This window comes from Ranitomeya variabilis, chromosome 3 (assembly GCF_051348905.1).
Source record: "Ranitomeya variabilis isolate aRanVar5 chromosome 3, aRanVar5.hap1, whole genome shotgun sequence".
NCBI classification, from domain to species: domain Eukaryota; kingdom Metazoa; phylum Chordata; class Amphibia; order Anura; family Dendrobatidae; genus Ranitomeya; species Ranitomeya variabilis.
Genome location: NC_135234.1, coordinates 228,227,464 through 228,245,846, shown reverse-complemented (window position 1 = coordinate 228,245,846; position 18,383 = coordinate 228,227,464). Strand labels below are relative to the sequence as shown.

At 43.4% G+C, this 18,383-nt stretch overlaps 1 protein-coding gene across 3 annotated transcripts in view; it reads right to left on the bottom strand.

Annotated features, from left to right (window-relative positions):
• Nucleotides 1–300: 300 nt before the first annotated feature.
• The window catches only part of LOC143815688 (uncharacterized), a 187,274-nt gene continuing 169,191 nt past the window's right edge, over nt 301–18,383 (bottom strand). For all 3 annotated transcript variants that reach the window (XM_077295200.1, XM_077295202.1, XM_077295201.1), the window contains 2 exons: nt 3,277–3,403; nt 301–1,317 (listed from right to left, as the gene is read on the bottom strand). In XM_077295200.1, coding sequence (XP_077151315.1) covers nt 3,313–3,403 — 91 coding nt within the window. In that variant the 3' untranslated portion in view covers nt 301–1,317; nt 3,277–3,312. The remainder of the gene's footprint in view (nt 1,318–3,276; nt 3,404–18,383) is intronic.

Genomic DNA, 18,383 nt, shown 5'->3' with positions numbered 1-18,383 from the left:
TCCAAATGCTCTTGTGATCCTCATGATTGTGTCTGCAACCACTGAATCTTGGTGTATTATTAGATGTCTGAAAGCAAGAAGCGATGCAAAGGTGAACCTTCACTATTCTCAGAAGATGGGGAATCAATGCATCAGGTATGAGATGTGCAGAGAATGAGGCTGATCGCCTCCTGGAAAATTAATGCTGATAAGAATTGTTAAGGATAAGCTCATCTCGGCATGAAACTTTAGGCCAAGGTGTAGGACAAACAGACAAGCGCTAACAGACTCCACAGACAATAAATAATTCACAGCCATGGCTTTCCACATAAAAAAGTCATATTTATTTCTGAATTACAGAAGCAGAACCATTTCACTGCATTTATATTTACAAAGGCATACTTGTCAATTTTTAGTAAAATAACTGCATTAAAAAGCTATAAATAGAGTTTTGCGTCTCAAATAATCCAGCAAAAGTAGTTCTTATGGTCTTCATGATTCCAAGCCTGAGCAATAACACTATAATAAAGTGGCTTAGCTCTTGGCACAAGGTGATGCCAAGCTGTCAATACTCAATATACATAACATCAATATAATTACTGCGAGAGTAAAAAAAACACCAAGTCTATAGAATGGAAGTAACATGTCTTGTGTTGCATTGGGAATATATTTGCTGGTGTATTTTTACTCTTGTATATTGTCAGTAGCTCAACATTTCACAACTCTTTGTAAAATGAATGGCCCAATAATTCAACATATCAATTCCTCATCTATTCATGACATGACTACATTATGCTTCTCTGATAGCGTGATACTCTATGTATTGTGTGCTCCTACTGACAGTCATGCATGAAACAAATGGGCTTTAGTCTTACCATAGTCTTACCATAACTCCGTGGTCATGCGTCCACAAGTGTAACGTCAAACACAATCGAAAACTGTGAAAGTCTCCCGATGGTCTCTGTTTCACGCCAACACACAAATTAAAAATGATATAAAGCTACACCTACACGCACGTTATGTACAAGGCATGTTACCTTTACAATTGTACATATGTTGCACAAGGAAAAAGTCTTGATTGTACACGTAATGACAGTCCTCCTTGTAATGTCCATGATTACTTGTAGATGGTTTTCAAGCCTAGCCACGGCCATAATGCAGAGGTAATTGTATCTCCTGGCTGAGCGATCAGCCCCTGCTTAACAAATACCACTCCTGTGTACCCCGGAAAATGCCTTCGTTGTCCAAGCCATGTTCTCGAAGAGGAAATGTAAGAGAGCTTCCCCTTGAAGCGTGATCAATGTTTGGCTTCAAAACACAGATTACTGTGTAGCCCTTCTGCAGAAAAGAAAAAATTAAAAGGCATGATTGATGGAAATGTCAAAGACCAAAATGTAAAAATATCAGCAAATCAACGTTAGGTAAGAAGTTTCATTTGCTTATGGAAACATTGGCCTTTGTGCTATATATCGAGGTTTGGTGGCTTATAAACTCAGACCATTCTGTCTTTAGTCAACATACCAATTGCTGAGAAGTTTATTAGGCTAGGTTCACATTGCGTTAACAGCAGCCCGTTCAGCACATGCGTTAAACGGGCTGCGTTAACGCAAGTGCCGACATGCCATCGCGCTAGCGCAGATAGAGCTAGCAGATGCTCTATCTGCGCTAGCGGTGACGGACCCGGAAACGCTGCAGCCCACGTCCCAGGGTCCGTCACTCAATGACTGCACATTGGTAGTGCTCGCCCATTTTGGCTGTGTGCTAGCGATGCGCCTGAAATAGAGATTAATGGCAGCGTTAACAGACTGCATTACACCGCGTTATGCTGCGGTGTAACGCAGTCCATCTAACGGACTGCTTGGACGTAATGTGAACCCAGCCTTAGTCTATTGTTAAGTAACCCTTATAACTAAAGGATTGTTCAAAGTGAATAATCCCTTTAATTCTAGATCAACTGTAGAATATATGTCACTCCGTTCAAGGAAAATGCGGTGCTCGAGTCCAGTCCATAGATATAGATAAAAGAGACTCTGCACTCAAAATGGCAGTGAGTGAACAGAAAGTTTTAATGGAAATCCAAAACAAAACTACTTTTCGGTCCCTAAATCCGGACCGTCATTACACTGCGACTGAGGTCACACCGCGACTGTGCTGCTACCCTGCAAAAATCCACTCACACTACGGCAATCAGTTTCTGATGAAGGTCCAGATTTAGGGACTGAAACGTTAATTATTTTTGTTTTGGATTGCCATTAAAGCTTTCTGTTCCCTTACTGCCATGTTGAATGCCGAGTCTTTTTCACTTTAACTCTTGATCTGCCCACCCATAGAATTGCTTTTAGATTTGTAAAATATCACTACAATTATTATCATCTGCGTGAGTTTATCTGGACCAATATTGTAACTACAAGTCTGGCAAAACAATAGACTGAAAATCCTTAGCAGACCAGTTATTGCAAAAAATGGTACTTTCTAAACCGCCGCAGAATCTATTAACCCACACCCCTAACCCCACCCATTTAGCCTTTCTTTCTCCCCTGGCAGGAGGAGTTGTCAGAGGGGCGCTGGCAGTGAGGGACATTCAGCAGACGCCTGGACTGCAGGGCGTAGACCCAAATCCTGGACAGTTCTGAAATATCTGAGATGGTTGGGACCTATGGATTTCAGGAATTTTTTTTGTTCATTCATTCATAGTTATAGCAGCCATAAACTTTCTCATTTTATGTAGCTTCACTATATGAGGTTTTGCGTTTTTTTGTGTCTGTAAGGCCGTTTTCACACTTAGCATTAAATGCTGCATTTTTTTTTCAAACTATGTAATAACTATCTTGTCTGGTTATTGCATTGTTTGCTGCATTTTTTTATGCATTTTCTCCCTTATTAGATGTGTTTTTGGTGTAAATTTGAAGCAGTATTTTTAATGTGTTTTTATAGTATAGAAAAGCTTTGATTCTGCTCTTAAAAAGCAACTGCTTATTTTTACATGTTTTATCAACATTCCTTTTTTTCAGGCTCCCAATAGATTCCTATAGAGACAAAAAACACCAAAACCGCTATGTTCAACAGTGTCTCTAGACGAAATGGCTTCCACTTTGCTTGGACAGTTAAACGCAGCGGAAAATGATGCAGCATTTTTGCTGACCAGTGTAGTAATAATGGATCCAGCAATTCTCACGAGAAAGCACTGCCCAAATCTTTACTTAACTTACAAAAATGCAGCGGGTCAGAAATGTCATCCATGTATGTGAGATGACACATTTCTAATAACCCTTGACATTGCACACAATAAATACTCACAATGAAATGCTGTAAGTCCATGCATTGTTGCATTGATCACATAATTGAGCAGACCCCCGTTTGTCCACTGCCGCAGTGTGTGTAGTTTGTGGATTTCCCCGATCCTGTGACACCATTCATAAAAGTCCTGCAATGAGAATAGAAAGGAGTTGACGTAATGCATAGTAAAGTTGGTCATACATGGAGCAAAGTAGAAGTAAAGTTATGGATGGATGTTTATCTTCGCATATTTTCTTTTACTCGCTTGTGGCAGTAAAATGTAGCCTAATCCACCCCTTATAACAGCAGGCTATGGATAAAATCTACAGCACCACATGTACGATCCAAAAATATAGAAATTGTTCATTCCTACCTATAGTATTAAATGAATATGCAATATGCAAATTGCAATACAAACACATATTCACCTGCAAAAGCACTCTGCAAAATATTATAAAATATTATATACATGAATTCTACTATTGCTTCACCCATAAAAAATGCGAGTTTATGGCAGAGTTTTTGATAAAAGTGTTCGAGCTTATCGGCCAATGAAAACATTGCCTTGCCATAGACAGATGGGCTCATATGATCTGATCAAACTGTGCACAAAGTTCCTCACATTTTTACATGTGGAGTGTAATTCATGCAAATAATGTGTTGAAGAGGCTGTTGTATAGTGTTATATATATATATATATATATATATATATATATATATATATATATATATATATATCCTATAACAGCAGACCTCAGATATAATCTAGATCACACAAAACCCCAAGAAGAGCAGTCTTTAGATTTAATTTAGACCACCTCTATTCCCCATGCAACAGTTAGTTAACCCGCAGACATGGTTAATTGTTAGGTCTGTCCATGTTAGGAGGAGTTAAGTGACTTTAGGACTTCCTGTGTGTCAGTTAGTTGTTGGAAAGAACTGAAAAGAAAAGCAACTGTTGATGGCAACCAGCATTGGTTTAGGGTGTTGTGTGTGAAGAAGAGAGGACACGATCCTCAGGTAGCAAGTTCTGAAGTAACCAAGTCTCAAGTGGTAGAAGTAGTCCTAAATAGCAGGCAAGTGGAGTGCTTACAGGAAGCACTATCTATACTAGATAAGAAGGTCAAAAGTCATAGTGGGGGGTCATAGTGAAAACTGGCCAGGCTGGGACAAATTTCCTCTTAAGGAGTTGTAACAAGTTTGAGTAGGCACAAAGATACAGTGGCACACCAACATGCGTGTGGCCCATATGTACCGGAAGTTGAGAAAAGTTATGAGGGGCCGTAGTGATACACCTCTACCCATGCAGCCCTCACAAGGGACAATGGTGCCCTCATAGTATCCTTTCAGTGTAATCAGCCATATCAGAAATGTGAGACCACATGTACAGGCTAACTTTTTGATGATATTCTAACTTTGTGAGAAGCACCTGTATCTATCATGCTTATACCTCAGACTTGTGCAGTAGGTGTATTCTTTAACTGCCATGCCTGCTACTGCATTTATATATGTTTTACCAGTTCATTTAGTAAAGAAAAGTAAATTTTTTTACTCTTGTTTCTCACATTCATCTGTGTCTTGTCAGGTCCTGGCCTGCCATGTCATGACATGCCATGCCATGCGGTCTGCAGTTACGTTTACAAGTGGTATTAACACAGACACCCAGACAAACAATACTCAGCTAAAGTTTCCCCGAGCTTTACAGATGTGTACTGGAACACCTCCTATCCCCTTTAATAGCCATGTGTAGATGCAGACTGGAATATCTCCTGTATCCTATAACATCATAATATTGAATATACTCAATGAAATCGAGTGGAAGGATCATTATATAATGGGTACATTAGATATTACTTCTTTGTATACAGTCATTGAAAATCAGAAAGGATGTGAATCAGCTTCCCATTTTTTAAAGAAGTTCTCCCATATACCTCAGGAACAGATTGAATTTCTCCGAGAATGTATGTTATTCATTTTAACGCATAACTATTTTAACTTTCAAGAGCACTTCTACACCCAGCAATGGGGTACGGCGATGGGGACCAGGTTCGCGCCCAGTTATGCCAACTTATATGTTGGTAGGTGGGAAGAGGAATACATCCACCCTGGTGGTATTTTTTGAGCGGACCTGGTCCTATGGCATCGATACATAGATGATATTATATTTATTTGGGCAGGGGGACCCATATCCCTCGATCTATTTTTAAATGATATTAATAAAAATGATTTTTTCCTTAATTTTAATGCCACTACCAGCACTCAAAATATCAATTTTCTAGATTTAAAGATTTTTATTGAGGATTCATGTATACATACAGTACTTGCACTTTCAATAAACCCACTGATGTAAACAGTTTTATCCACATTAACAGTTGCCATTTACCATCTTGGCTGATTAACCCCTTACTGACATCGGACGGGATAGTACGTCCGATGTCAGCTCCCCTGCTTTGATGCAGGGCTCCGCGGTGAGCCCGCATCAAAGCCGGGACATGTCAGCTGTTTTGAAGAGCTGACATGTGCCCGCAATAGCGGCGGGTGAAATCGCAATTCACCCGCCGCTATTAACTAGTTAAATGCCGCTGTCAAAATCAGACAGCGGCATTTAACTACCGCATCCGGCCGGGTGGCCGGAAATGACGTCATCGCCGACCCCCATCACATGATCGGGGGTCGGCGATGCTTCAGTATTGTAACCATAGAGGTCCTTGAGACCTCTATAGTTACTGATCCTGGATAGCTATGAGCGCCACCCTATGGTCGGCGCTCATAGCACACCTGCATTTCTGCTGCATAGCAGCGATCTGATGATCGCTGCTATGTAGCAGAGCCGATCAAGTTGTGCCAGCTTCTAGCCTCCCATGGAGGCTATTGAAGCATGGCAAAAGTTAAAAAAAAAGTTTAAAAAAATGTGAAAAAAATAAAAAAAATATAAACGTTTAAATCACCCCCCTTTCGTCTCAATCAAAATAAATCAATAAAAAAAAAATCAAATCTACACATATTTGGTATCGCCACATTCAGAATCGCCTGACCTATCAATAAAAAACCATTAACCTGATCGCTAAACGGCATAACGAGAAAAAAATCGAAACGCCAGAATTACGTTTTTTTGGTTGCCACGACATTGCATTAAAATGCAATAACGGGCGATCAAAAGAACGTATCTGCACCGAATAGGAATCATTAAAAACGCCAGCTCGGCACGCAAAAAATAAGCCCTCAACCGACCCCAGATCATGAAAAATGGAGACGCTACGAGTATCGGAAAATGGCGCAATTTTTTTTTTTTTTTTTAGCAAAGTTTGGAATTTTTTTTCACCACTTAGGTAAAAAATAACCTAGACATGTTAGGTGTCTATGAACTCGTAATGACCTGGAGAATCATAATGGCAGGTCAGTTTTAGCATTTAGTGAACCTAGCAAAAAAGCCAAGCAAAAAACAAGTGTGGGATTGCACTTTTTTTGCAATTTCACCGCACTTGGAATTTTTTTCCCGTTTTCTAGTACACGACATTGTAAAACCAATGATGTCGTTCAAAAGTACAACTCGTCCCGCAAAAAATAAGCCCTCACATGGCCAAATTGATGGAAAAATAAAAAAGTTATGGCTCTGGGAAGGAGGGGAGTGAAAAACGAAAACGGAAAAATGAAAAATCCCACGGTCATGAAGGGGTTAATGTACCCAAAAGTCAGTATATGAGGCTTCACCGTAATTGCTCTAAGGTACAACAGTATGAGACAGAAGCGGACCAACTAACAGTTAAATTCCTAGAAAAAGGGTACGATCCAAAAAAATTGGAATTTTCAAAAAATCAAGTCTCTGGTGTAGCCCGTCATGACTTACTCAAAAACAAACCCCAGAAAAAAGGATAATGAGAAAACAGAATTTGTGCCCATTATAACACAATTTAATTCCAACTTTTCTATTTTGAAAAAAATTGTGAACAAACATTGGGGTATCTTAAGAGAGGATAAGGTTTTGGGGAATCACATCACTACCCATCCACGATTTATTTACAAGAAAGCTCGTAATCTTGGTAATTTTATTGCACCTACAATCCAGCACCACCATGTACGTGATACACAATATTGTCTTATTACAGCCACTAAAGGCTTTTTTCCCTGCCGTAAATGTAATATGTGTAGGAAAACAAAAAGCAAAAAACAAAGCGCAGTGGTTAATTATGGTAAAAAGTATAACATTCAGCAATTCATTTCCTGTAATACTGAAGGGGTGATATATGTTATTAAATGCCCATGCGATAAACTATATGTAGGCCGTACCAAATGCCCACTTAAAGTAAGGATAAATGAACATATGTGCAACATAAAGAAAAAATTCATGGGCCACCCTCTGTCTAAACACTTTGTGGTAGAACATAATGGTGACCTTAATTCCATGGAAATAACGAGGTTAGAAAAAATACCAGTACCCTGGAGAAAAGGGAATTTTATTGCCACCATTTCCAGAGCAGAAAGCAAGTGGATGTTTGTTCTGGACACTCTTATTCCTAAGGGTTTAAACAGCGAGATAGAACTTTTCGGGTTTTTGTAACGTCACCTGACCTTCTTTTCTATATAAAATGTTCTACGGGTCACCTAGGACCATCCCTGACGAAGGAAAGCGCTCTTTCTGAAACGCGAAGGACTTTGGTCCATGTGGCGACCCGTATTCCCTGAACGTTCAGCTCTCAAGCTATTTTTCTCTTCACGTGACTGGTGACGTCACGGCAGGTCCTGCTCCGGAGACCGCAAATGCGAGGAAGCAGTGAACGCCATAGAAGCCGTGACTACATCATCTATTCAGGATCCAGGATATTCTCCACCAAAGGTACATCGAGGAAAGGACAGCGGCATCATACGAGCTCCATCCAAGGTAACAGGTGGCACGTACAGCGGGTTTCCGACCCAGTTAATCCGGCTGTCATACGTTGCTACACCTGATTCATCGAAGCTTTGCTACCAGCCGGGGCGGCTTCACACAGCTTTCATGGGTTTTTCATAACCCCCCTTTTTTACATTATTATATATTTTTTTCTTTTCCTTTTTGGCCTTTTTTTGCTGTTTTTATTATAGTTTTATGAGAGATCTCTCTATGTTCTATGTGGTAGACAAAGGATATTCCCTTACTGTGACTCTTGAGGCATAAGTCTACTGGTTAACACAGACATGACACATAATAACCTTTACTTATAAGTATTCATGCGGACATCATAACTAAATTAAGTGGATTAAGTCCGTTTGGTTATTTTTCATCTTCTATATTATATGTATATTGTTTCACATCTTTACTTGTTTTTCATACGGGCGAAGTGCAATTAACTGTGTATATAAGGAATCCACCACATTCTTTCAGTAAAAACAAAAAATTCTGGTTCTTCTATATTGTTTTTTTGCACGGATTTATTTATTATTATCCTATAACATCAGCCTGTGGATATAGATAGGAATTAGGAACATCTCCTATCCCTTATAAGAGCAGTCTGTAGGTATAATCTATATCACCTCCGTTCCCTATGACAGCAGTTTGTGGTTTAGACCACAGATCATCCTCTATAACAGCATCCTATGGATGTAGGCTTTACAATCCCTTATTCCCTATAATGCCAATCAATGGATGTAACCTGAACACGTTCTATCCCATAAAACAACAGCCAGTGACTGCAGCCTTGCTACCACCAATCCCCTAAAACAACAGTCCGAGGATAGAGTTTAGGACACCTCCTACCCTTTTTATAGTCTGTGGATGTAGATTTACCACTCCCTATCCTAGTTTACAACTGTTTATAGATATATTCTGCAAAGCTCCCTATTTCTTATAGCTGCAGTCTATGGATGTAGCGGCACAGCCATGGGCGCGGCCTGTGCGCCCTCTTATGCTAATCTCTTCCTGGGATCTTGGGAGAGAGACATTTTTGGTGGCGGGGGCGCGCAGTCCGCGGACCATGTGCTGTGTTGGATGCGCTATATTGATGATGTCCTATTTTTGTGGGCAGGGACGGCACAGCAGTTGGGGGAATTTATGGAGCAGCTTAATGAGAATTCTCTCAATATTAAGTTGACATTTCAATTTGACCATCGACACGTCGACTTCCTGGATGTCGCGCTTGAAATTGATGATACACGTCGTGTCCAGACGGACGTTTTTAGGAAGTCGACATCAGTCAATGCTCTCCTTCGTGCTGATTCAGCACACAATCCGACAACCATTAGGGCTGTCCCGGTCGGACAATTCCTAAGGATGAGGCGGATCTGCTCCACTGACAATAGTTTTTTTTGCACAGGCAGAAGACCTTAGAGGGTGCTTTGAAGCACGAGGATATAGTCGTAGGACTATCAAGCGGGGTTTTAAGAGAGCCAGAAGGACACCCCGGAAGGATTTAATTTACCCAAGTGCCAATAAGCAAGTGACAAAGACAGGGGGGACAAGATTAGATTTATCACCACATACAACCACGAGTGGTCCAAGATGAGGGAGATTCTCAATAAACATTGGCCGGTCTTATTGACCGGGCAGTCGTTGGCCTCTGCCCTGGGTGATTTTCCGCTAATGACCACCAGGAGATCCTCAAATTTGGGTAATTGTTATGACCTGGTGGTTACGGAGTGGTACTGAGATGATCTGGTGGGTAAAACCAATCATGGACAAGCTCAGAGGAGGTGGCAGCTCTACAGACAGTAATCACCTATATGACCTAGTGATTACGGAGCAGCACTGAAATGACCTAGTGGGTAAAACAAATAATGTACTAGCTCTGAGGAGGTGGTAACTTTACTGACCGCAATCCCTACTCCTAACACCAACACTAGAAATAGCCGTGGAGCGTTCCTATCTCTGCCTAGACGCCTCTTTACAGCCTAAGAACTAGCTATCCCTGAAGATGGAAACGGAAAACTATCTCGCCTCAGAGAAACCCCCAAAGGAAAGATAGCCCCCCACAAATAGTGACGGTGAGTGAAGATGGAAATGACAAGCTCAGAAATGAAACTAGATTTTAGCAAAGGAGGCCACTACTATCTAAATAGACAGAGAAAGAAAAGGCTACTGTGCAGTCAGTATAAAAACTAAATGTCCACGCAGAGTTTACAAAAATAACCTCCACACCGACTCACGGTGTGGAGGGGCAAATCTGCAACCCCAGAGCTTCCAACTAGCCGGAATATTTCATGATGACAAGCTGGACAAAAGAGACATAACTTAAACTGAACAAAAGGTCATAGGCAGGGAAACACCCAAAAACTAGCAGAACTTATCTTAAGCTGAAATGGACTGGCCAACAGAGAACTTCCAGGAAAGGACTGAATCCACAGGAAGGAACATTGACAGCTGGCATCAACTACAGCCTAAAGCCCAGTTAAATAACAAGGCCAGGGCACCGATTAGTGAAAGCAGCTGCTAAGTTCCACTTGAAACCACCAGAGGGAGCCCAAGAGCAGAACTCCCAAAAATACCATTCATGACCACAGGATGGAGCCCAAGAACGGAATTCACAACAGTACCCCCCCCTTGAGGAGGGGTCACCGAACCCTCACCAGAGCCCCCAGGCCAATCGGGACGAGCCAAATGAAAAGCACGAACCAAATCGGCAGCATGGACATCGGAGGCAAAAACCCAAGAGTTATCCTCCTGGCCATAACCCTTCCACTTGACCAGATACTGAAGTTTCCGCCTTGAAAGACGAGAATCCAAAATCTTCTCCACCACATACTCCAGCTCCCCCCCAACCAACACCGGAGCAGGAGGGTCAACGGAGGGAACCACAGGCACCACATATCTCCGCAACAAAGATCTATGGAACACATTATGAATGGAAAACGAAGCTGGAAGGGCCAAACGAAAAGACACCGGATTGATAATTTTCGAAATCCTATAAGGACCAATAAAATGAGGTTTGAACTTAGGGGAAGAGACCTTCATAGGAACATGACGAGAAGACAACCAGACCAAATCCCCAACCCGAAGCCGGGGACCAACGCACCGACGGCGGTTAGCAAAACGTTGAGCCTTTTCCTGAGACAATGTCAAATTGTCCACCACATGAGTCCAAATCCGCTGCAACCTGTCCACCACAGAATCCACCCCAGGACAGTCCGAAGGCTCAACCTGCCCTGAAGAAAAGCGAGGATGAAAACCAAAATTACAAAAAAAGGCGAAACCAATGTAGCAGAACTAGCCCGATTATTAAGGGCAAACTCGGCCAAAGGCAAGAAAGTAACCCAATCATCCTGATCAGCCGACACAAAGCATCTCAAATAGGTTTCCAAGGTCTGATTGGTTCGCTCCGTCTGTCCATTTGTCTGAGGGTGAAACGCCAAAGAAAAAGACAAATTAATGCCCATTCTACCACAAAAGGACCGCCAAAACCTAGAAACAAACTGGGTACCTCTGTCAGACACAATATTCTCCGGAATACCATGCAAACGAACCACATGCTGGAAAAACAAAGGAACCAAATCTGAGGAGGAAGGCAACTTAGGCAAAGGTACCAAATGGACCATTTTAGAAAAATGGTCACAAACCACCCAGATGACAGACATCTTCTGAGAAACAGGAAGATCAGAAATAAAATCCATGGAAATATGCGTCCAGGGCCTCTCGAAGGTCAATCTTGGTAAACCAGCTAGCCCCTTTAATCCGAGCAAACAAATCAGAGAGCAAAGGCAAAGGGTACTGGAATTTGACCGTGATCTTATTGAGAAGGCGATAATCTATACAGGGCCTCAAGGAGCCATCCTTCTTGGCAACAAAAAAGAATCCCGCTCCCAACGGTGACGAAGACGGACGAATATGCCCCTTCTCCAAGGACTCCTTTACATAAGTCCGCATAGCGGCATGCTCTGGCACAGACAGATTGAAAAGTCAACCCTTAGGGAACTTACAGCCAGGAATCAAATTAATAGCGCAATCACAGTCCCTATGAGGAGGCAGAGGACTGGATTTAGGCTCCTCAAATATATCCTGGAAATCCGACAAAAACTCAGGAACTTCAGAAGAAGGGGACGAGGAAATTGACATCAGAGGAATGTCACTATGTATCCCCTGACAACCCCAACTAGTCACAGACATAGATTTCCAATCCAGTACTGGATTATGTACCTGTAACCATGGAAACCCCAGCACAACCACATCATGCAAATTATGCAACACCAAAAAACAAATATTTTCCTGATGTGCTGGAGCCATGTTCATGGCTAACTGTGTCCAGTACTGAGGTTTATTCTTGGCCAATGGCGTAGCATCAATCCCCCTTAAGGGAATAGGACTCTGCAAAGGCTCCAAGGAAAAACCACAGCGCTTGGCAAATTCTAGGTCCATTAAGTTCAGTGCAGCGCCAGAATCCACAAATGCCATTACAGAAAAGGACGACAATGAGCAAATCAGGGTAATAGACAAGAGAAATTTAGGCTGTACAGTACTGATGGTAACCGAACTAGCAACCCTCATAGTTCGCTTCGGGCAATCAGAGATAGCATGAGTAGCGTCACCAAAGTAAAAACACAGCCCATTCTGACGTCGGAACTCCTGCCGTTCTGCTCTTGTCAAAACTCTATCACATTGCATAGGCTCAGAACTCTGTCCAGAGGACACCGCCATATGGTGCACAACCTTACGTTCACGTAGGCGCCGATCAATCTGAATGGCCAGAGACATTGATTCGTTCAAACCAGCAGGTGTGGGAAACCCCACCATAACATCTTTAAGAGCTTCAGAAAGACCCTTTCTGAAAATAGCCACCAGGGCATCCTCATTCCATTTTGTAAGCACAGACCACTTCCTAAATTTCTGACAATATATGTCTGCCACTTCCTGACCCTGACACAGAGCCAGCAAAATCTTTCTGCCTGATCCACAGAATTGGGTTCGTCATAAAGCAATCCAAGTGCTTGAAAAAATGAATCTACATTGAGCAATGCAGGATTCCCTGGCTCAAGGGAGAATGCCCAATCCTGCGGGTCACCACGCAGCAGAGAAATAACAATCTTCACCTGCTGAATGGGGTCACCAGAGGAACGGGGTCTCAGAGCAAAAAACAATCTGCAATTATTTTTAAAATTCAAAAACCTAGATCTATCCCCAGAAAACAAATCAGGGATAGGAATTCTAGGCTCAGAAACAGGAGTTTGAACAACATAATCTTGGATACTCTGTACCCTTGCAGCGAGATGATCAACACGCGCAGACAGACCCTGAACCTCCATATCAGTACCAAGCTCCTGCACCATCCAAAAATCAAGGGGAAAAAAAAAGACGAAACAAGAAACAAGAAAAAAAAAACTATGACTCAGAACTTTCTCTTCCCTCTTTTGAGATGCATTTAACACTTTGTGGGCCAGCTGTACTGTTATTACCTGGTGGTTACGGAGTGGTACTGAGATGACCTGGTGGGTAAAACCAATCATGGACAAGGTCAGAGGAGGTGGCAGCTCTACAGACAGTAATCACCTATATGACCTAGTGATTATGGAGCAGCACTGAAATGACCTAGTGGGTAAAACAAATAATGTACTAGCTCTGAGGAGGTGGTAACTTTACTGACCGCAATCCCTACTCCTAACACCAACACTAGAAATAGCCGTGGAGCGTTCCTATCTCTGCCTAGACTCCTCTTCACAGCCTAACTAGCTACCCCTGAAGATGGAAACGGAAAACTATCTCGCCTCAGAGAAACCCCCAAAGGAAAGATAGCCCCCCCACAAATATTGACGGTGAGTGAAGAGGGAAATGACAAGCTCAGAAATGAAACTAGATTTTAGCAAAGGAGGCCACTACTATCTAAATAGACAGAGAAAGAAAAGGCTACTGTGCGGTCAGTATAAAAACTAAATGTCCACGCAGAGTTTACAAAAATAACCTCCACACCGACTCACGGTGTGGAGGAGCAAATCTGCAACCCCAGAGCTTCCAACAAGCCAGAATATTTCATGATGACAAGCTGGACAAAAGAGACATAACTTAAACTGAACAAAAGGTCATAGGCAGGGAAACACCCAAAAACTAGCAGAACTTATCTTAAGCTGAAATGGACTGGCCAACAGAGAACTTCCAGGAAAGGACTGAATCCACAGGAAGGAACATTGACAGCTGGCATCAACTACAGCCTAAAGCCCAGTTAAATAACAAGGCCAGGGCACCGATTAGTGAAAGCAGCTGCTAAGTTCCACTTGAAACCACCAGAGGGAGCCCAAGAGCAGAACTCCCAAAAATACCATTCATGACCACAGGATGGAGCCCAAGAACGGAATTCACAACAGGTAATATCCTGGTGCGTAGTCACTATGTTCCATCTACTGCAAATCCAGTTGGCACTAGGGGTCCTTTGGTGGGCTCCTTTAAATACGATCATTGTCTCGCATGTGCTAATATTATGCGGGAACTGAAGGTAACTGGCCAGTCACTGCAAACAATGTTTCTGTTTCTTTTCACTTTCACCCCTATAATCATTCACTTTCTGCTACCTCCCCCAATCCCCACACCAAATAAGGAACTGTTCATCTCCTCTTCTATCCTCCCCATCCACCTCACCTCCTCCTCAAAACTGTTCCTTCTCATACAATCCTCTGTCTCAAAGCACAGGCAGCCCCCTCATGCCCTCTCCTGCTCCCACCTGCTAACACTATCTCTGCTCCTTCTCACTGCTGGTGATATCTCTCCAATACCTGGTCATCCTCACCATATTCCCACAGTCATTTCTACCTCCCATCCACGCTCCATCACAAACTTCCGTAACCTCTCTAACCTTATACCTATTTGGCCAGTCCCTGCTTCCCCTGTCCCACTAACAGGAGCTCTGTGGAACGCTTGCTCTGTCTGCAACAAGCTTTCCTACATCCATGATCTCTTTGTTTCTACCAAACTTTCCTTTCTCGCCATCACCGAAACCTGGCTCACCCCTTCTGACACAGCCTCCCCTGCTGCACTCTCTTATGGTGGCTTCCACCTTTCTCACACACCCCACCCCAACAGCAAGCACTCCTGTCAGATAACGGCTCCTTCACTCCAATCCCACTGCCACCCTCTGTTACCCTCCCTTCCTTTGAGGTGCACTCTGTGGCATCTACTCCCCCTCCAACCTCCAACTGGCTGCCATTTACCGCCAGGTAAATAAATTATTGCCTGTATATTATTATTTTTCTATTTACTTGGAGAGAGTTTTTATTATTGTATAATAAAAGTTAAATTTTAGGGATCCTTGTTGTTTTTGGTTTTTGGAGTATTCTAGGTTCCCGATATATATTGTTTTTTTTTTGGTTAGTGCCATTTACCGCCACCCAGGGCCAGCCACCACCTTCTTTGACCACTTCACTAACTGGCTACTTCATTTCCTTTCTGCGGACATCCCCACTATCATCATGGGCGATTTCAACATCCCCATTGACACTTCCCTCTCATCTGCCACTAAACTTCTATCTCTCACTTCCTCCTTCGGCCTCACTCAATGGTCTTCTGCAACCACTCACAAAGATGGTCACACACTGGACCTCATCTTCACTCGCCTCTGCTCCCTATCTAACCTCTCTAACTCACCTCTTCCACTCTCAGACCACAATCTTCTCGCATTCTCAACTCTCTCCACTTCATGTCTACAATCCCCACCCCACAAACTTCCACACCCTCGCGGAAATCTTAAACATCTTGACCTACATTCATTCTCTGAATCCCTCCTCCCTCTCACAGACATAAGTTCCATACACAATGCGGATGACGCTGCCGCTCTATATAACACCACAATAGCTGTAGCTTTGGAATCTGCTGCCCCACTTACACATACCAAAGCTCGCAAAATCAACAGACAGCCCTGGCACACCAGCCTGACCAAAGAACTGAGGCGAGCTTCCAGGGCTGCTGACCGCAGATGGAAAAGATCCCACTCCAACGAGCACTTCATCGCATTCAAACAGTCCCTCACTACTTTCAAGACCACACTCGCCACAGCGAAACAAACCTACTTCTCATCTCTCATATCCTCCCTGTCTCACAACCCTAAACAGTTATTCAACACCTTCAATTCTCTCCTCCGTCCCCCAGCACCTCCTCCCTCCCCACTTATCTCCGCTGAAGACTTTGCCTCATTTTTCAAGCAGAAGATTGAAAGCATCAGAGACAGTTTTGGTCAACGACCCCCAGAGCCCTTCCTCCCGACTTCCCAGCCCTCCACCTCCAAAACCAACTTCTCCACCATTACAGAAGATCAACTCTCCACTCTACTCTCAAGATCACGTCTCACCACCTGTGCACTTGACCCGATCCCTTCCCACTTCATCCCAAACCTCACCACAGTCTTCATCCCAACCCTAACCCATCTCTTCAACCTATCACTAACAACTGGTGTTTTCCCCTCAAGCTTTAAACATGCCTCCATCACACCTATCCTCAAAAAGCCCTCTCTTGACCCATCCTCTGTATCTAGCTATCGCCCTATATCACTTCTCCCTTATGCCTCCAAACTACTGGAACAACACGTTTACCTTGAACTGTCCTCCCATCTCTCTTCTTGCACCCTCTTTGACCGCTTACAATCTGGCTTCTGGTCACACCATTCCACTGAAACTGCCCTAACTAAGGTCACCAACGACCTCTTAACCGCCAAGAGCAAGCGACACTACTCTTTCCTCCTCCTCCTCAACCTGTCGGCTGCCTTTGACACAGTAGACCATTCCTTATTATTACAGACCCTCTCATCCCTTGGCATCACAGACTTGGCCCTATCCTGGATCTCATCATACCTAACAGACCGGACATTCAGCGTCTCCCACTCACACACCACCTCCTCACCTCGCCCCCTATCTGTCGGAGTCCCAAAAGGTTCAGTCCTTGGGCCCCTGCTCTTCTACATTTACACCTTTGGCCTGGGACAGCTCATAGAATCTCATGGCTTTCAGTATCACCTCTATGCTGATGACACACAGATCTACATCTCTGGACCAGATATCACCTCCCTACTAACCAGAATCCCTCAATGTCTGTCCACTATTTCATCCTTCTTCTCCACTAGATTTCTCAAACTTAACATGGACAAAACAGAATTCATCATCTTTCCCCCAACTCACGCGACCCCCCCAACGAACCTATCCATTACAGTAAATGGCTGCCCAATCTCCCCAGTCCCAAAAGCTCGCTGCCTCGGGGTAATCCTCGACGCTGATCTCTCCTTCAAACCACATATCCAAGCCTTTTCCACTTCCTGCCGACTTCAACTCAAAAATATTTCAGGAATCCGTTCATTCCTCAACCAAGAATCTGCAAAAACCCTAGTCCATGCCCTCATCATCTCTCGCCTTGACAACTGCAACCTCCTGCTTTGTGGCCTCCACTCGAACACTCTCGCACCCCTCCAATCTATTCTAAACTCTGCTGCCCGACTAATCCACCTGTCCCCCCGCTATTCCCCGACCTCTCCCCTCTGTCAATCCCTGCACTGGCTCCCCATTGCCCAGAGACTCCACTACAAAACCCTAACCATGACATACAAAGCCATCCACAACCTGTCTCCTCCATACATCTGTGACCTCGTCTCCCGGTACTTACCTACACGCAACCTCCAATCCTCACAAGATCTCCTTCTCTACTCCCCTCTTACCTCCTCTTCCCACAATCGCATACAAGATTTCTCTCGCGTATCACCCCTACTCTGGAACCTTCTACCACAACACATCAGACTCTCACCTACCATCGAAACCTTCAAAAAGAGCCTGAAAACCCACCTCTTCCGACAAGCTAACAACCTGCAGTAACCACCGATTGACCAAACCGCTGCATGACCAGCTCTACCCTCACCTACTGTATCCTCACCCATCCCTTGTAGATTGTGAGCCCTCGCGGGCACGGTCCTCTCTCCTCCTGTACCAGTTATGACTTGTATTGTTCAAGATTATTATACTTGTTTTTATTATGCATACCCCTCCTCACATGTAAAGCGCCATGGAATAAATGGCGCTATAACAATAAATAATAATAATAATAATAATATTATGCGGACTTCGTCCTTTAAATCATCTGATGGATCTAGGGAATATGACATTAGACAATATATCACATGCAGCACCTCTAATGTCATATATTATGCCACGTGCGGCTGCTCCCTCATTTATGTTGGGCTTACTTCCAGAGAATTCCGTGTCCGCGT